The sequence below is a fragment of the Salpingoeca rosetta genome, assembly GCF_000188695.1.
Source record: "Salpingoeca rosetta unplaced genomic scaffold supercont1.13, whole genome shotgun sequence".
NCBI classification, from domain to species: Eukaryota; class Choanoflagellata; order Craspedida; family Salpingoecidae; genus Salpingoeca; species Salpingoeca rosetta.
Genome location: NW_004754921.1, coordinates 411,645 through 433,648, shown reverse-complemented (window position 1 = coordinate 433,648; position 22,004 = coordinate 411,645). Strand labels below are relative to the sequence as shown.

The 22,004-nt window shown below is 54.9% G+C and overlaps 4 protein-coding genes across 4 annotated transcripts; 1 reads left to right on the top strand and 3 right to left on the bottom strand.

The window, feature by feature from the left end:
- Window positions 1-2: 2 nt before the first annotated feature.
- PTSG_05519 (uncharacterized protein) lies at window positions 3-3,566 on the top strand. The gene is made up of 8 exons (XM_004993332.1): window positions 3-394; window positions 659-742; window positions 861-1,085; window positions 1,257-1,328; window positions 1,642-1,724; window positions 2,108-2,257; window positions 2,794-2,938; window positions 3,142-3,566. Exons 1-8 carry the CDS (start codon window positions 119-121, stop codon window positions 3,247-3,249), a joined length of 1,143 nt encoding a protein of 380 aa, XP_004993389.1. The 5' UTR covers window positions 3-118; the 3' UTR covers window positions 3,250-3,566.
- A 211-nt stretch (window positions 3,567-3,777) lies between these two features.
- On the bottom strand, window positions 3,778-5,573 carry PTSG_05518 (uncharacterized protein). Its single transcript, XM_004993331.1, has 6 exons — window positions 5,347-5,573; window positions 5,168-5,204; window positions 4,789-4,917; window positions 4,457-4,539; window positions 4,170-4,218; window positions 3,778-4,008 (listed from the first exon to the last, which is right to left on the bottom strand). Exons 1-6 carry the CDS (start codon window positions 5,442-5,444, stop codon window positions 3,847-3,849), a joined length of 558 nt encoding a protein of 185 aa, XP_004993388.1. The 5' UTR covers window positions 5,445-5,573; the 3' UTR covers window positions 3,778-3,846.
- Window positions 5,574-6,236: 663 nt separating this feature from the next.
- On the bottom strand, window positions 6,237-15,251 carry PTSG_12333 (uncharacterized protein; the record flags this gene model as incomplete). Its single annotated transcript, XM_004993330.1, has 15 exons — window positions 6,237-6,380; window positions 6,606-6,633; window positions 6,819-6,919; window positions 7,222-7,805; window positions 8,012-8,597; window positions 8,901-8,976; window positions 9,150-9,232; window positions 9,528-9,578; window positions 9,808-9,920; window positions 10,211-10,378; window positions 10,518-10,598; window positions 10,855-12,483; window positions 13,123-13,942; window positions 14,150-14,737; window positions 14,784-15,251. 15 exons carry the CDS (start codon window positions 15,249-15,251, stop codon window positions 6,237-6,239), a joined length of 5,520 nt encoding a protein of 1,839 aa, XP_004993387.1.
- A 1,725-nt stretch (window positions 15,252-16,976) lies between these two features.
- On the bottom strand, window positions 16,977-21,822 carry PTSG_05517 (uncharacterized protein; the record flags this gene model as incomplete). Its single annotated transcript, XM_004993329.1, has 14 exons — window positions 16,977-17,320; window positions 17,523-17,576; window positions 17,828-17,870; window positions 18,145-18,232; window positions 18,490-18,635; window positions 18,897-18,956; window positions 19,236-19,334; window positions 19,704-19,754; window positions 20,022-20,132; window positions 20,337-20,400; window positions 20,706-20,814; window positions 21,073-21,133; window positions 21,308-21,421; window positions 21,721-21,822. 14 exons carry the CDS (start codon window positions 21,820-21,822, stop codon window positions 17,286-17,288), a joined length of 1,137 nt encoding a protein of 378 aa, XP_004993386.1. The 3' UTR covers window positions 16,977-17,285.
- Window positions 21,823-22,004: the final 182 nt, after the last annotated feature.

Below are 22,004 nucleotides of genomic sequence, written 5' to 3'. Positions count from 1 at the left end.
AACCAACATCTTCCGAAAACATTCGCTGTTGACGACGAAGAGCAGCCAGCCACACGGAAGGACTCCCACCACCACTACGTCTCTCACAACATCTTCTGCACCCAGCAAAACGACGAGGATGAGCTTGGCTGAAGTGTATGCGAGCTGCTGCAAAGCACAGGGGAGTGCAGAGGATGGCGCTGTTGCTGCAGCCATGGGGAGCGTTGTGGATCATCGACTGAGCTTGAGGGGGAAAGGGTCGCTGCGGCCAGAACTGGGCAACATCTGCATCACGGATGCAGCCCTCGGCCCCATCTGTGAGGCGCTCAAATCCAACTCGTCCGTGTTCTACCTCGATCTCAGCTACAACCGCATCACAGATGCTGGCGCCGCCACCATCAGCAGACTCCTTGAGGCAAGTGTGATATGACGCGCCCTTGTAACAGTTCTTGTCGCCTTTGCTCAGTGTTTGCCACTGCCTGCTTCACGCTGTGACACAAACAAGCTGTCACCCAAACACAAAACACACACACATTCTCGCTCCACTACCTGCCTGTCTGTCTCTCCCTCTCTCCCTCTCTCCCCTCACCCACACACCCACACTCGCACACACACGCTCACATGCACACTCGCACACACACGTACATATGCAAACAAACACACCACCACAACCTGACAGACAAATCACTCCATTATTTCACTTTCGCTCGACTGCAATGATATCACCGAGAGAGGCGCAGACACCATCTCCAAGATGCTCCAGGTCAGTGCATCGAGTGTACATGAGGAGCATGCACATGAACACTGCCACCGGGAAAAGCAAAACAGCTTATGCTTCTCATCCGCTTGCTGGACCATAAACCGCCATGCCGGCTGCGCAGGTCAACTCCGCCCTCAAGATCCTGAGCCTTCGAGGCAACAAGATTGGGCGTGCAGGCAACCTGTCGCTCGCGTCTGTGCTGCAAGTGAACCAGACGTTGGAGTCGCTTGACGTTGGCGAGACTGACGCGGACTGTTCAGCCGTCATTGCGTACGCTGCTGCACTTGCCGGAAACACTGCTCTCAAGTCTCTCAATCTGGATCGCCTCGTGTCATTCACACAGCAAGTACGTCTGTGGATTGTTTGTCTCTACCTACCCTTGACTATGCCTGTGCATTTGCCCGTGCAAGATACATTTGTGGCCGGCAACTGTACCTTGTCAACTGCACTTGGCGCAAACAGCGTGCGACAAAACCAACAAAGTAACTCAGCCACTACACCCCTTGCGTGCCACCAGGAGGAAGGCACAGTGCACATTGCTGAGATGCTCAAACAGAACACGACCCTCACTTCCTTGTCCATGCAAAAGGTACATCCATTGTGGTGTGTGTGCGCATGCATGTGCGTGTGCACGCGTGTGTGTGCACGCGTGTGTGTGCATGCATGTGCGTGTTTGTGTGGCACGCGTGTGTGTGCACGCGTGTGTGTGCACGCGTCGGTACATGTGTGTGCGCGTATGTACCAAGTCTACATGTCTCCATTCTTATATGTGTACGTTGAGGAACTGATCCCACAGTGCCAGACTGAGCTAGTACCTGCAATCACGTACCCAGGCCTGCTTTGCCACTGCTTCACACTCACGTGCGCACTTACACCTCATTTGAACACATGTACACGTGCAGCACGGAATGACCGACTTTGGTGTTGGCCGCCTGTGCCAAGCGTTGAAAGACAACGCCACACTCGCAACGCTGGACCTGTCGTGGTAAGGGGCTGTGCTGAATACATGGCCCGATCAAAGCCGCTTTTTCACGTGTGTGCATATTTCCTCAGCATCACACACCCACGTATGCACATACGCACGCACACATCAACAGCGCATTCTCATGAAATGCACGCATACACGCACATACGCACGCACGCAAACGCACATACGCACGCACGCAAACGCACATACGCACACACACACGCACGCACACACACACACACGCACGCACACACACACACACACACACACACACACACACACACACTCTCTCTCTCTCTCTCTCTCTCTCTCTCTCTCTCTCTCTCTCTCTCTCTCTCTCTCTCTCTCTCTCTCTCCTCTTGCCCTCTGTTTCTGTGCATGTGTTATTTGTGTGCTGTCAGCAACAAAATCACGCGCGACGGTGCAGCAGAGTTGGGCCGCGTGCTGCAGACCAACACATCGCTGCGATCGCTGCAACTTAACAACAACAGTTTGGAGGATGAGGGCGCATCCATCTTGATGAAGGCCGTTGTCGGCACCAACATTGACGCGTACGTCGCACGACCAAATGCTTCTTCTACTTTGTGCCCTGTGTGGCGCACGTATATGTGTGTGCGTGTGTATGTATGTGCATGTGTGTCGTGCCTTGTCCAATGCGTCGCACGCACACACACACACACACACACACTTCCGCGTGCATGTGTGCTTACGTACTTTGTCCGTGATGGCGTTCAGTGCGACCATCACCCCACGTAACCGCCACATTTCCCGTACCTTCACCTCCTCACATGCACACACCCACGCATACATTCAACACACACCCTTATTCAAACACACACACACACACACACACACACACACACACACACACACACACGACTACACCAGAGCCCTTTATGGACTCCAGACGGATACTACAGACGCGTACTATGTGGCGACCGCGTTTGCAGAGGGACTTCACATCTGTCCAGTCTACGTCCTCCCGATGGACTCAGCAGGCGGGTAAAATTTGGACACACACACCTACTTCTAACACACACACACACACACACACACACACACACACACACACACACACGATACACAGGCTTGGCCTGGCCTACAATCGGTTGTGCGCGGAAGGCGTGCACGCGGTCGCTGATGGGATTCGTGCACATTCACGTCTGACACGCTTATCGCTTTGGGGCAACCCGGGCCTTGCCGGTACCACCGCAGATGCAGACGCATGCCGCGTAAGTGATGCATGGCATTCACACAGGCGTGCATATGTGTGTGTGTGTGTGTGTGTGCGTGTGCAAGTTTTCACCATCTAAACTTGACACCTCGGCTGCACCGTCTTGCCTCCTCACACACACACACACATACACACACACATACACACGGTAACACGATTGTGCTTGTACAATTTGTCTCCTTTCCTGACGTGCACTGCCAGGCGATTGCGGGCGCCATTGATCGATCCACGTCAGCGCTGCCGGACTTTGAGTCCATCGACATCCAAGCTTATGTCGTGGATGGGCGGGCACTCATCTCACACCGATGATGATCGCCATTTTGGCGCTGAAACGCGCTCTGTGTGCGTGCGTGTGTGTGTGAGAGAGCGTTTGTAAGCGTGTATGTTCATGAGTGTTCATGAGTGTGTGTGTGTGTGTGCCAGAGTATATGTTCATCAGTGTGTTTGTATGCGTGTGCCAGAGTGTATGTTCATCAGTGTGAGCTCGTTTGGCTGTGCGCTTTGCTTTACACAGAGTGTCTCTGTGGGGGGAGTTGTAAAAGGGTAACAGTTTGTTTTGTGGATGAACGCGCACATTGGGCCACACTGTCGAAACAACAACAATAGCAACAATAACGACCACGGCAACGACGAGAAAAAGGGACCTCCAAAACGCGGTGCAAGGGTGCACGCGAAGTGAAGACTCGTCAGTTGACATCACGTATCACAGCACAACACACACTAGCAAGGGGTCGGTCACACAGCACAACATCGCCACCACGACACGCTGCAGGCCGCCTGTTTCGTCACAGCTCACCGATGAAGTCAGTCACAGTTGCACCACCACCACGACGACGACGACGACGACGACGACGACGACGACGACGACGATGGTGCACACACACACACACACACTCTCTCTCTATCTCACTCCTCGGCGGTGGTGGCAGCCACAGCGCGGCGACGGACGTTGCTGCCGCTGTCGCGTGCGCCTGAGGTGGGCTGGCGCTCGTGTGCACGGTGGGCGCGCTCCTCAGCTGTGGCTGCAGCACGTGCCTCAAGCTGGTCGCTCAGGAGCTGCACTTGCTCCTGCATGGCACGAAACAACACAGTGCTTGCAAGCATGGATGAGTTCAACACCCGAACATAATTCAAGCCACCGAACACTCCCCGCGCTGAGCCTCACAACACCCCAACTGTCTCGAAACCCCTTGCTCCCTACACACACACAGCCACGCGCGCAGACGCACAGTCTTGATGTTGAGCTTCTTGTGCGTCTCCTCAAGCTCAAGGATGAACCTGTGCAACCAAACCAATTCCATTCAGGTATGAGAACAGCAGACACAGTCACCACACATGCACATGCTCACACGCATGCTATATGGACACACCAGCCGCATGTGGACATGACAGCCAAAGAACCATTCTTGCAACATGCAAAAAGGTTCCAACACATGTAGCTGCGGGACATGTACAGTGGAAGACTCTCACACGCCAGCATTCATTGCACTAAAAGCAACGTCGCGAAGAAGCTTACGCCATCAGCCTGTTGATGAGGAAGAGCAAGAGCAGGCAGAAGCCCGAGATGTGGATGTTGCGCTCAGCGCGAAACTTGCGGACCTGAAAGCAACAACAACAAGCAAGCAAGCAAGCAAAGTACACGAGGTCACCACCACGGCCTGCACACAAATACACACACCCACACACACACGAAAGCATGCACACACCTACATACACATATATACAAATTCGTATACACATGAACACATACACACACACACACGCACACGCACACACGTACGCGCACACAACAAGACACATACACACATACGTATGACCACACACGCAAGCATGCGCACATTCCGGTACCATATGGTGGTGCTCATCGTGAACGGCAGCTTGACGGCGATCGGGAAAGTATTGGTGCTTTGGTCGGTAAACGCCGATGAGGGCATCCAAGAACAGCACGCCGCACAAAAACTGGGTCGCCATGATGGCCTGGTAGAACAACCACACACACACACATGCACACGCACGCGCACACATGAACACGCGCACACATACACGCATACACACACACACACATTTACACCACAACACACACATGCACACAAACCACAGTCGTGAGGACAACGACGTAATCCGTGGCGTCACTTCATGACACAGCATGGCTTGTCTCGTCTTCAGTGATGTGAACAGCAACACCCACAGTCATCAACAAAAAGCACGCACGAAACAAACAACTCACCTTCCGCAAATTAGGATTGCGGAACAGAGGCAGGCACCTGCAGCAAAGCACACAGACAGGGAGCATGTGAACACCAGCAAGCCATCACAAACAAACCTTCAAACAAACAAGTTTGCTGATGACAAAACAACGAGCCTACGAGCGCAAGCGCAAGTGCAGCCGCACACGAACACACGTACTTGAGGACCAGCTTGCGCCACATTGGAAGCGGGATGCACAGCAGGATGACCGTGGCCACCTCTGCCAGCAGAAGGAACTCGATCAGACGCCACAACATGACGGGGGGAGAGGGTGAGGGAGGAGGAAGGGAAGGGGCAGCAACCGCAGATCAGATCACTTGTTGCTCCTGTCTTCCTTTTGCTGACTGTGTCGAAACTGAATTCAGGTTTCCCGCGTTCTTCTGAAGACGACAGCACAAATTTATTACCTGCTACACCAACCAACCAACCAACCAACCAACCAACCAATGTGACTCTGACGTTGTTGACACACGAGGCGGGTTTGCATGTAAGTGTACCTGCTGTTACATGTTGTTGTCACCAATAAACTGATATGCAATCGACAACCGAAATCAAAAACAAAGAAGACACAAGGGAAACGATGTCCAGCACCCAACTCACACACACACACACGCAAGATACAGAGCCGCGTCCCCAAACCACAAACATTTATGTCATGTCACATCATTTCACACACGCATGATGAACGAAGGAAACAACAGCACCACGCAAGGAACAAGCACAATAGAGGGTCCACCTATGCTCAAATATAATGTAAATGAACGTTGAAAAGAGGGCAAATCAACAATACGTACGACCCTAGGAGGGGCTGCTGATGTTGGTGGAATAACAACATCACAACCACACTGTTCAAAAACCCACACACACACCAGCTCAGAAATAGGAAGCATCTCCTGCACAACAAGGCCAACAACGCTGTTCTGTCGTCGCCAAGACCGACTCACCCGCGCTTGCGCGAAACGAAACGAAAAAAAAAAACGCTTAAATTTAGAACATGCTCCACCCATCATCCCTGGTACCCACGCAGAATGACACGCCACGGCTGCGTTTCACGCCCTCTCTTGCTGCTGCTTGGCTCGCTTCGTTGCTGGCTGGCCTTCACTGGCTTGGTCCTTGTCGCTGTTGTCGGCCCCATCGTCGTCAGCGCCCTCATTGCCGCCAGCACTCGCTGCCCTCCGCTTCTCTTGAAGTTGCTGTTGTCACAAGAGCGAGACGTACACATGCACGCACACATGCACGCACACATGCACACGCACACGTGTGAGAAACACGCTCAACAGTCACAAACATAATAGACACACAGAAGCACGCGCGCAAACGCAATCATCAGGGTAATGGGGGGAGGCGTCCGTGATACCAAAGCATACGACACGCCAATCAACGAAAACAACCACAAGCAGTTGATCCCCCATTCTTACCACTCGCTCGAGACGCTCCTGCTTCACTCTGCATAGCGTTGCACATCCAGACGAGCAAAAAGGAACAATTGTGAGTCCAATTTTCCATACACACACACACGCACACAAACACACTCGCGCTTGTGAGCATGTGAACACATCTCACACACGCACACACATCACGAACCAAACACAACGAAGCACACGCAGAACCAAACACGCAACAAAACACACTTGGCCCAAAAGGCATCGATGACGCCCGGGGTAAAGTTGCGCTCGGGTTCCCAGCTGTTGTGTTCGTGGGAGTAACCTGCCCACTTGACCAGGTACTCCCGCTGGGCACAATTCAAATGAACCGCGCCACAAACCAAACGAGGAAGAAAGGTGTGAAAAACTCGCAAAGACGCCTGTTCCAAATTCGCCGCACACACACACACACACACACACACACACACACACACACACACACACACACACACACACACACACACACACACATACATACACACACACACACACACAAGAATGCGCACACAAGCATGCGCGCGCACACACAGACACACACACACACACACAAGCATGCGCACACACGCCAACCAGCATTTGCATGTAATCACGGGTGCACAGAGCAACGCACCCGGCGCTTCCTGGTTCTGGACTTGAGGACGGCCTCGACTTTGAAGAAAGGCTGCGGCGGCTCCTCGACAGCCGCAGCGGCAGACCCCGACCCCGTCGACCGCTTGCCCTTCTCTTTCTTCCCCTCCTTCTCCTTGTCCTTGTCCTTGTCCTTCTTCTTCTTCTCCTCCTTTTCCTTCTTCCTCTTTGCCTTCTCTCTTTCTCGCTTTTCCTTCTCCTGCCTCTCCTTTTCCTGCCTCTCCTTATCCCGCCTCTCCTTCTCTTGCTTCTCTTGCTTCTCCTTCTCTTGCTTCTCCCTCTGGCGTTGCGTCATTGGCGACGTCTGCACGGGCTTTTTGTTGCTGGATCCCTTTGGTCGGCCGCGTCCACGGCGAGATGGCTCCGCGTCACGCCCTGTTCCACGCCCACGTCCACGCGCCCCATGCACCGTTGCCTTGCTCGCCTCGTTGCCGGTGCTCCTGCGTGCAGCAGCTGACCGCGGCGCCTTGCTTGCTGTCGTGGCGGGCTCGGCCTTGCGCTTGGCTCCACTTGACCGCCGACGGGCTGAACTCGCCGCCGCCTTCTCCGGCGACTCGCTCCCAAGCTCTTCAAGCAAATGCAAACAGTCACATGAATCCACACAATTCAGCAGATAACAGGCACACGTGAGCGTTCATGCTGTTTGGGTGTGCATGTATCTGTTCTTTTGTTCCGAAGAAAGCCACACATCTCACGGATGACACGCCAGCACCCCAACACACACGCACTGCTGCACCCGAAGCACACGCATACCAGCCACAGAATTTGCTTACTCTTTGGAGGTTTGATGCGGCGGTTTGTGCGGCGCGGTTGGACTGACCGCTCTTGTGCCTGGGTTGCTTGGTCTGCTGGGCGATCAGAATCAACCCTTTCCTTCTTCTTCTTCTTCTGGATCTCCTCGGCTCCCTCCTTCTCGTCCCTGTCCTTGTCCTTTGCGTGCTGCTGCTCCTGCTCCCTCTCCTGTGGGCCCTTTCTCTTTGGCGCCTTCTCCTCTGCCACACCGCCTGCAGGCTCCCGCTTCGGCTGCGTCGTCGCCTGCGCCGCCTTTCGGGGTCGTCGCGCGCCTGCCGCTATCGACGATGATGGTGCCGCTACTGCCGCGCCAACGGCCGCTGGACCTTTGCCCTTTGCACCCGCTCCCTTCTCGGCCTTGGACGCAGCTGCCCCTGCGGGCGGCTGCGTTAATGACACATCCGCGGACGTGACAACAGAACTTCCCGCCCCGTCGTCGGGTCGCTGTTCCTGGGCGACCTCATCGCCACCGCTCTGCTGGTCTTCGGGCTGCGCCGATGACGCAGTCGGCGACCGCAACTGATCAGAGTCAACAACCTCTTCGTCCGTAGAATGCAGTGGAACGCACTGCAAAATAAATAAAAAATGCGCAGCGCCAACGTGTGTGTGTGTGTGTGTGTGTGTGTGTGTGTGTGTGTGTGTGTGTGTGTGTGTGTGTGTGTGTGTGTGTGTGTGTGTGTGTGTGTGTGTGTGTGTGTGTGTGTGTGTGTGTGTGTGTGTGTGGACACGAGGGTGAGGTAGAACAGAACCAGGGGCAAAACAAAGACAAGACACACAACAAAGACGAGACGCAAACCAGGATGAGACACGGCATCGTCCAGTGTGCGAAACAAAGAACGCACGCACGAAAAGACACACACAAAAACGTACAGTCGCATCCACGTCGCGCATTGTCCTGCGCCATCCGCGAAGGTTGTTTGCTTCGTATTCGGCAAGCGCTTGGCGCCTGCCGGACAAACAGCACGCACACATAAAAAGATGGGAAGACGCACAGCATGGGAACGTGAGCATGCAACAACGCAACCAAGTTCATCGCCTCCAGGGCAAACGCACAAAGTGAACATTCAAAACAGCACGCAGCTCAGACAAAACACCATTGAGGGCTGTCATCCAACCCACCCTCTGCCTGCGTATGGGCCTTGGGGATCGAATGCCACGGGAATCATGAATTGGCGTCTCCTGAATCGCTCGCCGCGCTTGAGCTGTAGCCGACCAAGCACAATCAACCGTATTTGTCACAATCGACCGCATTTATCGCAGTGACCCCCCCCCTAAACGTGAACGGGTTGTGTTGCGCGCACGTGCGTGTGTGTGTGTGTGTGTGTGTGTGTGTGTGTGTGTGTGTGTGTGTGTGTGTGTGTGTGTGTGTGTGTGTGTGTGTGTGTGTGTGTGTGTGTGTGTGCGTGTGTGCGTGTGTGTGTGTGTGTGTGTGTGTGTGTGTGTGTGTGTGTGTGTGTGTGTGTGTGTGTGTGTGTGTGTGTGTAAACATCGACGTACCGAGCGCTCGCGCATAAGATGCTCGGAGAGCTGCTCAGGGCGACGATTGATCTGGATGTCAGAAAGGAAACATCGAAGAACAAGAAGTGCGCGTATTCATGAGTCGCAGAGGAGAATCAACGGAATGCCTAGGTCCAGGGAACAGCCCACACCAGTATAGACAGTGCACACTCACACACTCACTCACTCACACACTCACTCACTCACTCACTCATTCACTCACTCACTCACTCACTCACTCACTCACACGCAACGCTCGAAGTCATGAAGAAAGCCTCACCTTCTTTCCAAAGCGACCCGCCCACCCCCAGGCTGCTGGATTTTCTTCCACTTGGATCCTTTTGGCGTACTTCTCCAGCACGCTCTCCTCCTTTGTAGTCCAGGTGTTCATCACTTCCAAATGACCGACACCACACGGGTAATGAAACACTTGACGTGAGAACATAACAACCAATCATGAAACGTACCGCCCCTTGAGCCAAATGCATAGGTTCGACACACGCACACACGCACACACGCACACGCGCACACACGCACACGCGCACACGCGCACACGCGCACACGCGCACACGCGCACACGCGCACACACGCACACACGCACACACGCACACGCGCACACGCGCACACGCGCACACACGCACACACGCACACGCGCACACACGCGCACACACGCACACACGCACCTTGTGGTCGGTAGTTGATTCTGTTGCGCGGGATGTAAGCAAGCATCTGTCGGGCAAGCTCCGGGTTGTAGTTTGCCTCCATGAGGACGCCAAGCACAAGCTCAAGTGTATGCCCCATCATCTCAGCCGCAGAGGACACAGCGTTTTCGTCCACAAACGCCGAGAGCTCTGCATCACACAAGACAGAAAACAAGATCAGCGTGGGGCAGGGGCGGGACATTGATGGCCGGGGTCAGCAACCAACTATCAGTTATCGTGCGTGAAGGTCTCAAGGCGAACCATAAAGAAGCCAACGCAGGAAATGTACCTTCTTCTGACAGCACGTCTGGCGGTGGGGCGATCCACATGAGCTGCCCGCTGATGCCTTTGGATGGCGGTTCAGTGTTGGCTGACAGTAACACAAAACAACACGCCGCAAGAACAGAGCACATGCGTGAGCTGCCCACGTGCACGCAAGCACACCATTGCACAAGATCGTGCTGTCTCGTGCACCCTCCAGTCAACAATGCCGTGCACATACGCACAAACAAATCCAGACAACAACAAGTGTGTGCACACAGACCCACGCACGCAGGCACACAAGCACAGACACACAAGCACATTTGAGGGGCCTTCAGCATGCAGGCACAGCAGGCGAGTCTTACGCTGAGGCAAGTGTTGCGATTCGATGCAATTGGGTGCCCAGAGAGGCTCGTCTTGCAGATTGTTGGTGTTGGTCGTTTTGCCTTTGCTTTGGCCCTTGCGTCGTAGTTGAAGATATTCGGGCCCTTTGTTCTCGCTGGTCGACTGCTCGGCGCTCAAGGACGAGCCCTCATCACCATCGTCGTCATCACCCGCGCCGTTGTCACCATTGTCATCGCAGTCACCATCATCATCATCATCATCAGGGTCAGCGTCATCGACACTGGCAGCTACCTTGCGAGCAGAGTTGGCACTCGACAATTGGGGCGCGGGTGCTGCTGGTTCGCCGGCCGCATCACCGTTGACCATGTCATCAACCGTAACCCGGTCTCCATGTGGCATCGCTGGGGAACGGCCATCCCCCGTCGTTTCTCGAGCGCTGACGTCGCCATTCGCCTGTGAGTCAGCTACGGTGGTTGTCTCTGCATCTTTCACTTTGGTAGCTGCGCCGTTATTCCTTCTCCTGCTCCCCCTGTTGGTGGTTTCACCGCCTTTTTCCTTCGCGGGAACCGCTTGTGGGTCGGCATCAACCACAGCAGTCCTGCGCTTGCGAGTGCGGGTGCGAGATGGCTTGGACCGTTTCGTCGACTTCGATGTTGCTGCTCTTGGTTTGGCTGATGCTGTTGCGGCTGGTGTCGTTGCCGCTTGCCGGCTCTTGACTGGTTGATGCCCGGTGGGGGCTGGTGCTGATGCTGCTGGCTGTGGGGCACCCTTGCTCAGCGGAGACTGGGGCTCGGACATCGGCTGTGGGCTCAGTGCCGGGCCCGATGGCGGTGAAAAAGGTCGAGGCTGGCTGGCTGCTGCAGGTGGGGCTACGTGGGCCAGCTCGGGGTGCACTGCCGGGGGCAGTGAGGATGAGGATGGGGATGATGCTGCTGCTGCTGTTGTTGTTGTTGCTGCTGCTGCTACTGTTGCTGTTGACTGTCCGATGACGGGGGGTCCGGAAATGGGTGTGGGCATTCGACCGACGTCGACAGGCTCGTGGTATTCATACAGCTTCATCTGCGCCTTCAACTTCTCCCTCTCCTTCTCCCTTATCCTCGCCTTCTCCTCCTTGCTCAGCTCCTTTGGCTTCGGTGGCATGGTCCTCTTCTTCCTCCTTTTCTTCTGTTCACCGGCTTGCTTCGGCGGGGCTTTCGCCTTGGCCTTCACCCCTTCGTCCGCCCCGGCCAGCGTGCTTTGCAGGGGAACAGGGGGCCGCGCTGCCGGGTCCCACGTCGGTCGCGGTTTCTTCCTCCCATCCGAGTAGGGCGGAACAGCAAAGGTAGGATTGGCAGCCGTCCTCTGCAATGGGCTGTACATGTTTCGGTGATGCGCCACACTGCTGTGGTAGCTTGTGTGTTGGCCAGACGTGTTGTTGCTGCTGCTGGTGACGTGAGCTGTTGCAGAGGTGGTGGTCGGCTGTTGCGAATGAGGCCAATGGGGTGGATGCTCATTGCCAGCACTGTCGTGATGTGCTTGCGCTTGGAGCTGCTGCGGCTGGTAATACTGCTGCTGTTGCGGTGGGAGGGGCGTCGGCTGCATCGAGGCCTGACTCATTTGTGGTGCGTGTTGTGGTGGCGCTGGCGCTGGTGCTGTTCCTGGTGCTGGTGCTGGTGCAGCAACAGTGGGCATGTGGTTGGGGTCGTAAGGGTGACCATAGTATGGGAAATACTGCGGCTGAAGATGCGTGGGGTGAGGAGCATAGTGCATGCCTTGAGCTGGAGCCGGGTACCCGTGAGGAACAAAGGGCGAGAGCTGCTGGTGCTGCTGTTGTTGCTGCTGTTGTTGCTGTTGTTGCTGGGGTATCGCAGGTGGCAAGGCATGTGGGTGCTGCTGCTGGATTGTTGGAGGCATTGCTTGTGCGTGCTGCTGTGGGGATACCCCAGGTAGCATGGCTTGAGGGTACTGTTGTTGATGGTGGTGCTGTTGTGTTGCTGACGGCATTGCGTGTGGGTGTTGCTGTGGTGTTACTCCAGGAGGGATGACTTGGGGGTATTGTTGTTGTTGTTGTTGTTGTTGTTGTTGTTGTTGTTGTTGTTGTTGTTGTTGTTGTTGTTGTTGTTGTTGTTGTTGTTGTTGTTGTTGTTGTTGTTGTTGTTGTTGTTGTTGTTGTTGTTGTTGTTGTTGTTGTTGTTGTTCCTGCTGCTGCTGCTGCTGCTGTATTGCTGGCGGCATTGCTTGTGGGTGCTGTTGTGGCTGTTGCGTGGGCGCGAAGGTCGGCTGGGCTGAGGTGGCTTGCCCTGGTGCACTCTGTTGCGGCAGGGGTGTGTTCTCCTGCTCCTTGCGCTGAGCTTTGTTCTTCTCTGCGATCTGCTCCTGCTCTTTGTTTCTCTTCTTCTTCTTTGACTTCTTCTTCTTGGACTTCTTCTTCCTGGACTTCTTTCTCCTCTTCTCCTTCTTGTTGTGCTTGGCTTGCCGTCGCTTCTTCTTCTTCCTTCGCTCCCCTTCATCACCACTGGAGCTGGAGCTGTCACTATCACTATCACTGCTATCGCTGCTGGATGTGCTCGAGTCGCCCATCACCCGACCACCGCCATCGGCTGCTGTGGTCGCTGATGCTTCCTTCTGGCTCGGGGCCTTCGACGGACCTTGTGTCCTGGTCACTGCCCCCGGTATGCTGACCCTGGAGCTGTCTTCTGCGGGGCCCGTGGACACCGTGTCGTCCCTTGTGTCACCATTCTTCAGCCCATCACTGCCACCATGAGTCGCTGCGCTTGCAGCCGCACTGCCACTGCCTTCGGTGCTGTCCTCGGCCTGGTCTTTCTTCTTATCGCCGTCCTTCTTGTGTTTCTTCCGCCTCTTGTGCTTCTTGTCGTGTTTGCTGTCTTTGTGTTTCTTGTGCTTCTTGCCATGCCGCTTCGGTGACGCCACTGTTGTCGCTGTTGTCGCTGTTGTCGCTGTTGATGCTGCTGCTGTGCTTCCCTTTCCCGCCGTGCGTGTGCTGTCATGGAAATTTGCTTGGGCTGCAGTGGGCTGACCTTGTGCCGTGGACCCCTGCCCCTGCTGCTGCTGCTGCGGCTGCGGCTGCGGCTGCGGGTGCTGCTGCTGCTGCTGCTGCTGCTGCTGCTGCTGTTGTTGTTGTTGTTGTTGTTGTTGTTGTTGTTGTTGTTGTTGTTGTTGTTGTTGTTGTTGTTGTTGTTGTTGTTGTTGTTGTTGTTGTTGTTGTTGTTGTTGTTGTTGTTGTTGTTGTTGTTGTTGTTGTTGTTGTTGCTGCTGCTGCTGCTGTGGCTGCTCAGTGTTGACACGCACGCCCTGGCGTGTGAGCGTGGCATGCACTGTGTACTGGGGCCTGCTTGCGCGCGTTGTTGTTGAGGGCTGGCTGGTGCCGTATTCTGGGGCTGGACCGGTGTTTGAAGCACCATGCCACTTGAAATGGGTTGGTGCGGATCTGTGACGGACTGGCTGCGCAGTGGCGTTGGTCGTGGTGTGAGCACTGTGCTGTGGGCTGGGATTCTGGCACTGCTGGTGCTGCTCCGCAGGGGTCTCCGCGGAAGCGTTGTACACGATTGTAGCTGGCAGCGCTGTATCCACACCAACGTAGGGCGTGTGGTCCAAGTTGGGGTGAGGCGACGACCTGGACGTGCGCCTCGTTGCTGTGACCCCTGGCACCGGTGGAAGGGCGCTGGTGTGGCCCAGGTTTCTCGTGATGATGCGGGGGATTACAGGTTCGGTTGTCGCTGTTTGTGGGGTTGAAGAGGCGTGTGCGTGCTCTGCCACGGCGGAGTGGTCTGCTGTTTGTGCCGCAGGAGTGGCAGATGAAGCCGCAGACGAAGGCTTATCCTTGTGAAAAATGTAGTAGTTGGCCTTTGTTTTTGATGTGCCATCAGCAGAGGTGTGCTCGGAGGTGAGGTATCGGGTCACCGTCTGGTTTCCAATGCATGCGACCGTGCCTGGCGCATAGTAGGTGTACGAGCTCCGGGGACCTGGGGGGAGTGTTGTCGATGATGTGGCGGGGGCTGAGGTTGGTTCTGGGGTGCGGGTGCGGCGCGTCGTTGGTGCCGAAGGACGGGCTGCCGCTCTCTGCTGCGAGGAGGGTGTGGATGTGGTAGTCGCGGGTGGAGCCATGCTGGTAGTCGTGGAGGTGGCTGTGGAGGTGGCCGTGCAAGTGGGTGTGTTGGCTGTGGACGCCGGGGCATGCGCACGTGTTGGGTGTGGCGCTTGGCTGCTGTCTCTGGCTGCGAGGCGAGACGGCGGTATCGGCGTCGCTGTCACGGGACCAACGCAGCGCATGGAACCGACGGGCATCACTGATGGGCCCGCAGACAAGGATGAGAACACGGGTGGCCCTGGTGCAGGCGACTGCTGTACCGCAGCGGATGCTGCTGTTTGTGGGTGTGGAGCTGTTGTTGAGGAGGAGGGTGTTGGGTGGGTGGACCATGACGACACTGGAGGCTGGGTGCCGGGTGCAGGTGGGGGCGCATGGCCCCCATGCGACGTGGTGTGTGTGCGCGGCGTCGTTGGTGTGTTGGTGGGGAACAGTGTCTCAGTCCTCGGGAGTGGCTGGGTCGACGGACCCGAGCGAACATGGAACGAGTTGTAACGATTGCTGTCGGCCAGTGAGAGCAGGCCTGTGTTTGTGAAGGGGTGCGGTGGGGGTGGGGGTGTGCGTGTTGAGTGCTTGTGTGTCGATCTGTGTGTGTGTGTGTGTCTGTCTGTCTGTCCGTCTGTCTGTCTGTGTACCTGTGTGCTTGTGTGTGTGTGTGTGTGTGTGTGAGTGTGTGTGTGTCTGTCTGTCTGCCTCCCTGTCGATCTGTGTGTCTGTGTGTCTGTGTTTGTGTGCGGTTGTGTTTGGCCGGTTCACTGTGGGTGGTTCGTTGGGTACACACAGCCCGGGGAGGTGTGCAGGGCGGTGGTGCAGCAGCTCACGGTTTGAGGGCGGCCAGCGGCTGGTGTTTAACTTGTCGATCAGAGACGTCGAAATCGTCCTGTCGAGTCCACTGACGGCAATGATAATGGCAGTGATGGTGCACAGATGTACGCCACACAGGTGTGGTGTGAGGGAAAGCCACGTGCAAGAGAGTGAGTGAGTGAGAGCGGTGGGTTGGGTGAGAGAGCCGGTTCAGCAGCTCAAGCTGTTGCTGTCCGCTTCCACTGAGCGCCACGCTTATGTGGCGACACGTCGACCGCCGCCACCCCCCCCCCCCCACAACAGCACGACACGCACCGCAGAGCATCGCACCTCGTGCCTTGCCGGAACGCGAGCGAGGGAAGGAGGGATTGCTTGTCGATTGGTTGGTTGGTTGTGAGTCGTGCGTTGATGATGATGTGTGTGCGTGTGTTGGCTTTCGTTTTTCGCGCTTTTTCGCTCCGCCTTGTCCGGCCCTTGTGTTGGTTGTTGCACTTGCACGCACCCCTTGTTGCTTGTGCTTCCCGCGCGATAATTTTGTGTGGGAAATGCCGGATTTGTGCCGAGTGTTACCACGCCTCCGCGTACACGTCGACAGAGCACACGCACAAGCGAGTGCCCGCGTGATGCTACAAGAACAACAGCGCACGCAAGGCTGTCGTCATACAGTCACAGCACTCAAAATAAAAAACAAAAAAGGTACCAGCTCACTCTGTGTAACGTTCAAGAGGACAGTGTGAAAAGTCGTATGACTGAGTGAGGCAAACGTGTTGGAGTTGTCAGCTCGGCGGAGAGGGTGTATGTAGAAGAAGGCTAAAGACTTAAAGAAGGGGTCTCGGTGTACGCTCGCTAAGAGCAGTCCTGGTAGCGGTACCCTTGCACCACGAGGACGAGGGTTGTCGGGGTAATTGCAAGGTTCACTGTCCGCGTCGAGTGTTGTTAACAAACGCGCCTGCTTACCAGACCACTGCAGCTTCTGCCCCTAACGACGCAGATCACACACACACACACACACCCCACCACCATCACCACGAGTAGAGTAGACGAATGTGGAGCGGCACTCTAGCACCATCGTCCCTTCCTCCCTTCCAGCCTTCCGAACAAACAAACAAACAAACAGACATCTCCCCCCCCAGGGCCAGGGGAACCATGTCTGGTTGTGACTCAGTCGTGTCACGCACGGAAGCTTATCCAACCCTCCTCAACCCCCGCGCGCGCGTTTGTGTCATGTCGATGCTCATCTCGTGGCGCTTTGCTTGCGTCGACTTATTTATTCGTTGCTGTCATTGCTACTACCGCATTATGCGACGCTGCTTACTTACATTGGTTACTTAATGGAGATGTACCCGTTCTCGAACGACACAACTTCTCGAAGAGAGGGGGGTGTGTGTGCGTGTGCGTGTGTGTGCGTGTGTGTGCACGCGCGTGTGTGTGTCATGGGGGGGGGGGGCAGAGACAGAGAAAGGGAGGGAGGGGGAGAGTGAGACGAATAGACAGGCGCTCAAAGACAGACAGAACGACAGGACCAGGTTGCAATTTGAGTGACGAGTGATGCCGACGTGGAGATCATGACGTCTTGGCATTAAGGGGCCGCGTCGTATCTGCGTGACAAATAAACACGATGCGAGGAACACGAACGAGGTTCGATCGACAAGATCGAGCATGGTAGGACAGCACGCGCGCATGCAAAGAATCAATCAGCAAAACAGAGAAGTGAGGCGGGAATCTTTGCAAGCTCGCTTGTCATACAGAGCAGGTCAAACACTCGAAACATCACGACATGCCCAAGGGAGCCGAACTTACGCCTTGATCCGAGATACGAAGAGACGACTTCAAATTCCTGCAAGCCGTCCGTTTCTGAACGAGTGCGGAACACAACGGGCATGTGGGTGAGTACAGCGGCAAGAAACAATTTCACGAGAAATCGTGCAGAAGAGCAGAGCGACACGAGCCGAGTCAAGCGTCGCTGCGCGGGACACGAGAGTGTCGTAAAGCATGACACAACCCGAGCACGCAGCTAACGTGACTGCGAAGGTGTTGTATGAAAAAGGAACGAGATGAGATACAAAAAAAAAAAACAACAACAACAAGTGAGTGCATTGGCGCACCTGTGCTGTCCGGCTGATGCTGCCTACCATCTAACTCCGAGGCCTTAAGAGAATAGAAGGAAGAACAGAAGGAGATGTATCGAGTGCGGGAGGACGGACGCCAAGTTGTGTGAATTGTAAGAACTCAACAAACTCAATTGAACCCCAGCAACCAAGTTCACATGTATGACACACAGGTACAACCTCAGAGAGAGAGAGTGTGTGTGTGTGTGTGAGAGAGAGAGAGAGAGAATGAGAGAGTGTGTGTGTGAGTGAGTGAATGGGAGGGGGGGGGAGGAGAGAGAGTGTGTGTGTGTGTGTGTGTGCGTGTGTCCGACCTCGTGAACTGCAACAATGTCCTCTGCATGAACCCCGAGTGGAACGAACGACGCTGGCCATGCTGGTGCATCTGCACCCGTCTCGGTCCTACAAACAAGTAAATTCGTACACACACGCACACATTCACAAACAAGGATTGACAAGCCTGTGAAGTTGAGCACGTGAAGGCGAGCAAATCCGCTCCCTTCCAACCAGGCCTGGTAGAATGCATGCCATGTTGCGCTTTTGTTCTGGTTTTGTTCTTGTTTTGGCTGGCCACGCACAGCAGGCAGGCACCCGTCATGTTCCTCGGGAGGGGGGGGGGCCGAGTTGTTGGTTGAAGCGTCATGTCGTGCAACGCTCACCTGTCCATGTGGTTCATGGTGACGGCGTCGAGCCACTGCTCTGCGTCCTGTCTGGACGGGAAGAGTAGCAGGAGGGGCTGCTCGGCAGCGGCCTCTCCTCGAAGAAGCAACCCAGTCTCAACTTCGGCGCGACGCAGGGCTGGTCCCTGGCATAATGGCGTGAGCGCGTGCGTGCGCGCGTGTACGCGTGAGATAGAGCGTGGGTGAATAAGAGAGGGTGTGGATAAGCGTGTGCGAGTGAGGAAGTCTGTGCGTGTGCGTGTGCAGATGCACATGACAGCTGGATGCTCGATTGCATTTGCAGGAACAGTGTGAGAGGATGGAAATGTCAAGCCTGATCACAGCTCGGGGGGGGGGAGCCATGTACACGTCCCATGGTCAAGAAGGCTGAGCTCACTACAGCACACCTGTTGCGAGTGGAGTGCGATGGTTCGCTCCAGGCTGTACTGCCTGGACACATTGTCGCCCTACAGCCACCCCCGTCGCATGTGCACATACGATTCGACATGAGAGGATACAAAACTGTAACACAGCACAAAACCAAAGCAGAGCAAACAGACCCGAAAACAAAACAAAAAACAGAAACAACAAACAAACAAACAAACAAAAATAAAAGGGGGGTGGGAAGAGAGGCAAAACAAAGGCAAAATCAAACGACCGGTGCGGGACCAAACAGAAAACACGAACACAGGAACACCACCATGCAAGGAAGGAACGCACTCGTGTCATGACACCTTCGCACGTACGTGGGCTACACTGGATACTGAAATGAGGATGAGACGTTGCGCAAACAGCAGCAGCAAGTGCGTCGCTGGTTGTTGCGCCGAGTCAGACCGAGCCGCACTCTGCAAGTCAGTTACCATCGTACAAGACACGCAGTTGCCAGCATGCATATCACAGTTGAGCAACAGCGCCACTCAACTCGCCCCCGCACGCACAGCGGATTACACGCAGCCAACACAACACAAAAACAAATGAATCAAATTGGAATGGAACACAAACAAAACTGCACACAGCACGCAAGAAACAACAACAACAACAACAACAACAACAACAACAACAACAACAACAACAACAACAACAACAACAACAACAACAACAACAACAACAACAACAACAAAACAGCAGGTCTGCAGCAGGAATGCGGCAGCAAACCGCCAATGGCAATCGCAGTACAACATGAGCTCACAAGCGGAACGTCTACACACCCGCACCATCGTCTTGACTTTGCAGGTAAGCAGCAATGGTCCACATTGATCCATGGTCTGATTTTGACGTGCACGAAAACAGCAACAAAGCAAGCGAAACAATAATTCAATACACGATGGGCCATTGACACATGCGGGTGAGTTGAGGTGGTGTGTGTTGCGGATGGAAAACCACCATCGCAATGACAGCAGGTGCTGCTAGACCCATGCAATTGGATTGTTCTGGTGTGCAAATGTACAATGTTGCCTTATTGCGCAAATCCGCAGTATCACGTCTACATTCACAGCCACATGCACAGCCACGTTTCTCCCTGGTGCACATACCGGTCCTCTCCAGGCGTTGATGTGTGCAGTCTTCATCCCGAGCTCCCCCGCCTTCACGTAGTCGATGGTGTCGACAACAGCGGAGAGGTGGCGCAGAAACGATGCGCATTTCTGACACCCAAGGGTGGCACGTGAGGAACAATGACGGCGGAGGAATGTGCATGGGTGTGCGTGTATATGAGAGCATGAGTGTGTGATTGATTGTGCATGGGCATACGTGCGTGTGTGAGCACATGCTCGATTGTTTCCTTTTCTTTTGGAGACACACACACACGCGCGCGCACACACACACACACGTGTGGACCAACGACGCACCGAAACCTGGGCTGCCGCGGGGTGTGTGGCAGGCACCCGCCGTCCTATGGCTTCAAACGCACTTCTGCAACCCAGTATCAAGCAGGCAATTGCGTTGGTCGCAGGTGCACGCGAATAAACGATGCAGACGTACGGGCGCACACAACTCACGCATAGGCAGTCACTCACACATATAAAAGTCTTAATACCAATGCACAACCACACATATATCCACAATCACACACACACACGTGTACACACGCATTCTCACGCGTTCTCTTGTCTCCACACACACACACACACACACACACACACACACACACACACACACACACACACGCGCACGCACTCTCACCCGCAAATATGCCCACAGCATGTGCGCGCACGTACATGTATGACTGCGCATGGTTGAGTGGACGGCGCAGGATATCTGGCAAGGACACGAGCGGGGCTGACTGGCTCAACCATGTACGGTAGTGGTGATTCGTGGAAAACAACTCTGTAGCCATGAAACCGCGCAGCACACAGGAGTGCCGCAAATGCAACGAAGCAGGGGCAGGTTGTGATTGTTGAGAAACGCAGCAATCCAGCATTGGTTCGCAAGACGAATGACTGGGCAGAAGGCTTGTCACATACACGTAGACACACACAAACACACACACACACACACAAACACACACACACACAGAGACAAAGACACAAACACACAGAGACAAAGAGACAAAAACACAAGCACACCGTCTTGCAACATACGCACCTTGACAGCGGTGTACAGCAGCTGGAAGCTTGCAAGTATATGTCGTGTACACATCCAAAATCTAGTTGTGATCATGGCCCGTGAAGACGGCAGCACTGTGTGAGTATGCGTGCAGTTCGACAAGAACGAATGCAAGTGGAAAGGTGTGGAGTTGCAGTCTGTGACTGCTGCATTGGTTGGTAAAGGCACTCAAGTAGGAGCACAGGGCAAGTTATGATGAAACCGTCTTGCGCACCTCAAATGCAAAAGACAGCAGGACAACAGACACAGGACAGGCCTCTGCGTAGCTGGTGATCTGTATTTTGGAGTCAAGCTGTCGCACCAGCTCCTGCTGAAATGATACCACGCGCTGTCGTCACGCAAGATCCAAAGCAAACGGCACACAGAGAGGCGTTAGTGCGCGCGTGTGTGTGTCATGGTTGTCGTGCTGCGGGGGTGGGGGGTGGTGTGTGGTGTTGATGGTGTCGCAGACTGGTGCGCGTCTTGCGCAGATCGGGACAGAGCAGCACTGATGCGACAAGCTACCGTTGGGAGGGTGATGTGTCTATGACATGCCAGTACACACGCGCACAGAGAAAGAGAGAGAGAGAGTGTGTGTGTGTTTGTGTGTGTGTGTGAGAGAGAGAGAGAGAGAGGAAGAGAGAATACCTGAAGTGGGGTCACAATTGCGGATTTGTCTTCTGTTGTCAACCAACCGGCAGCCGAGAGCTGCTCCAAGTAGTTGACCTGCACCACGAGGCAGCATATCATTGCAAAGGGGGCGGGCCGAGGGTGAGCAAGTGAGCACTATGCGTGTACATATGCGTGTGTGCGTATGCGTATGCGTGTGTGTGTGTGTGTGTGTGTGTGTGTGTGTGTGTGTGTGTGTGTGTGTGTGTGTGTGTGTGTGTGTGTGTGTGTGTGTGTGTGTGTGTGTGTGTGTGACGACGACG

Coding starts and splice junctions, on each gene's coding strand:
- PTSG_05519 (XM_004993332.1), top strand. CDS start 119: ATGAGCTTGGCTGAAGTGTATGCGAGCTGCTGCAAAGCACAGGGGAGT. Junction 395..658: donor CCATCAGCAGACTCCTTGAG/GCAAGTGTGATA, acceptor ACAACCTGACAG/ACAAATCACTCCATTATTTC. Junction 743..860: donor CCATCTCCAAGATGCTCCAG/GTCAGTGCATCG, acceptor CCGGCTGCGCAG/GTCAACTCCGCCCTCAAGAT.
- PTSG_05518 (XM_004993331.1), bottom strand. CDS start 5,444: ATGTTGTGGCGTCTGATCGAGTTCCTTCTGCTGGCAGAGGTGGCCACG. Junction 4,219..4,456: donor CTCATCAACAGGCTGATGGC/GTAAGCTTCTTC, acceptor TTGGTTGCACAG/GTTCATCCTTGAGCTTGAGG. Junction 4,009..4,169: donor AGAAGCTCAACATCAAGACT/GTGCGTCTGCGC, acceptor CGTGCCATGCAG/GAGCAAGTGCAGCTCCTGAG.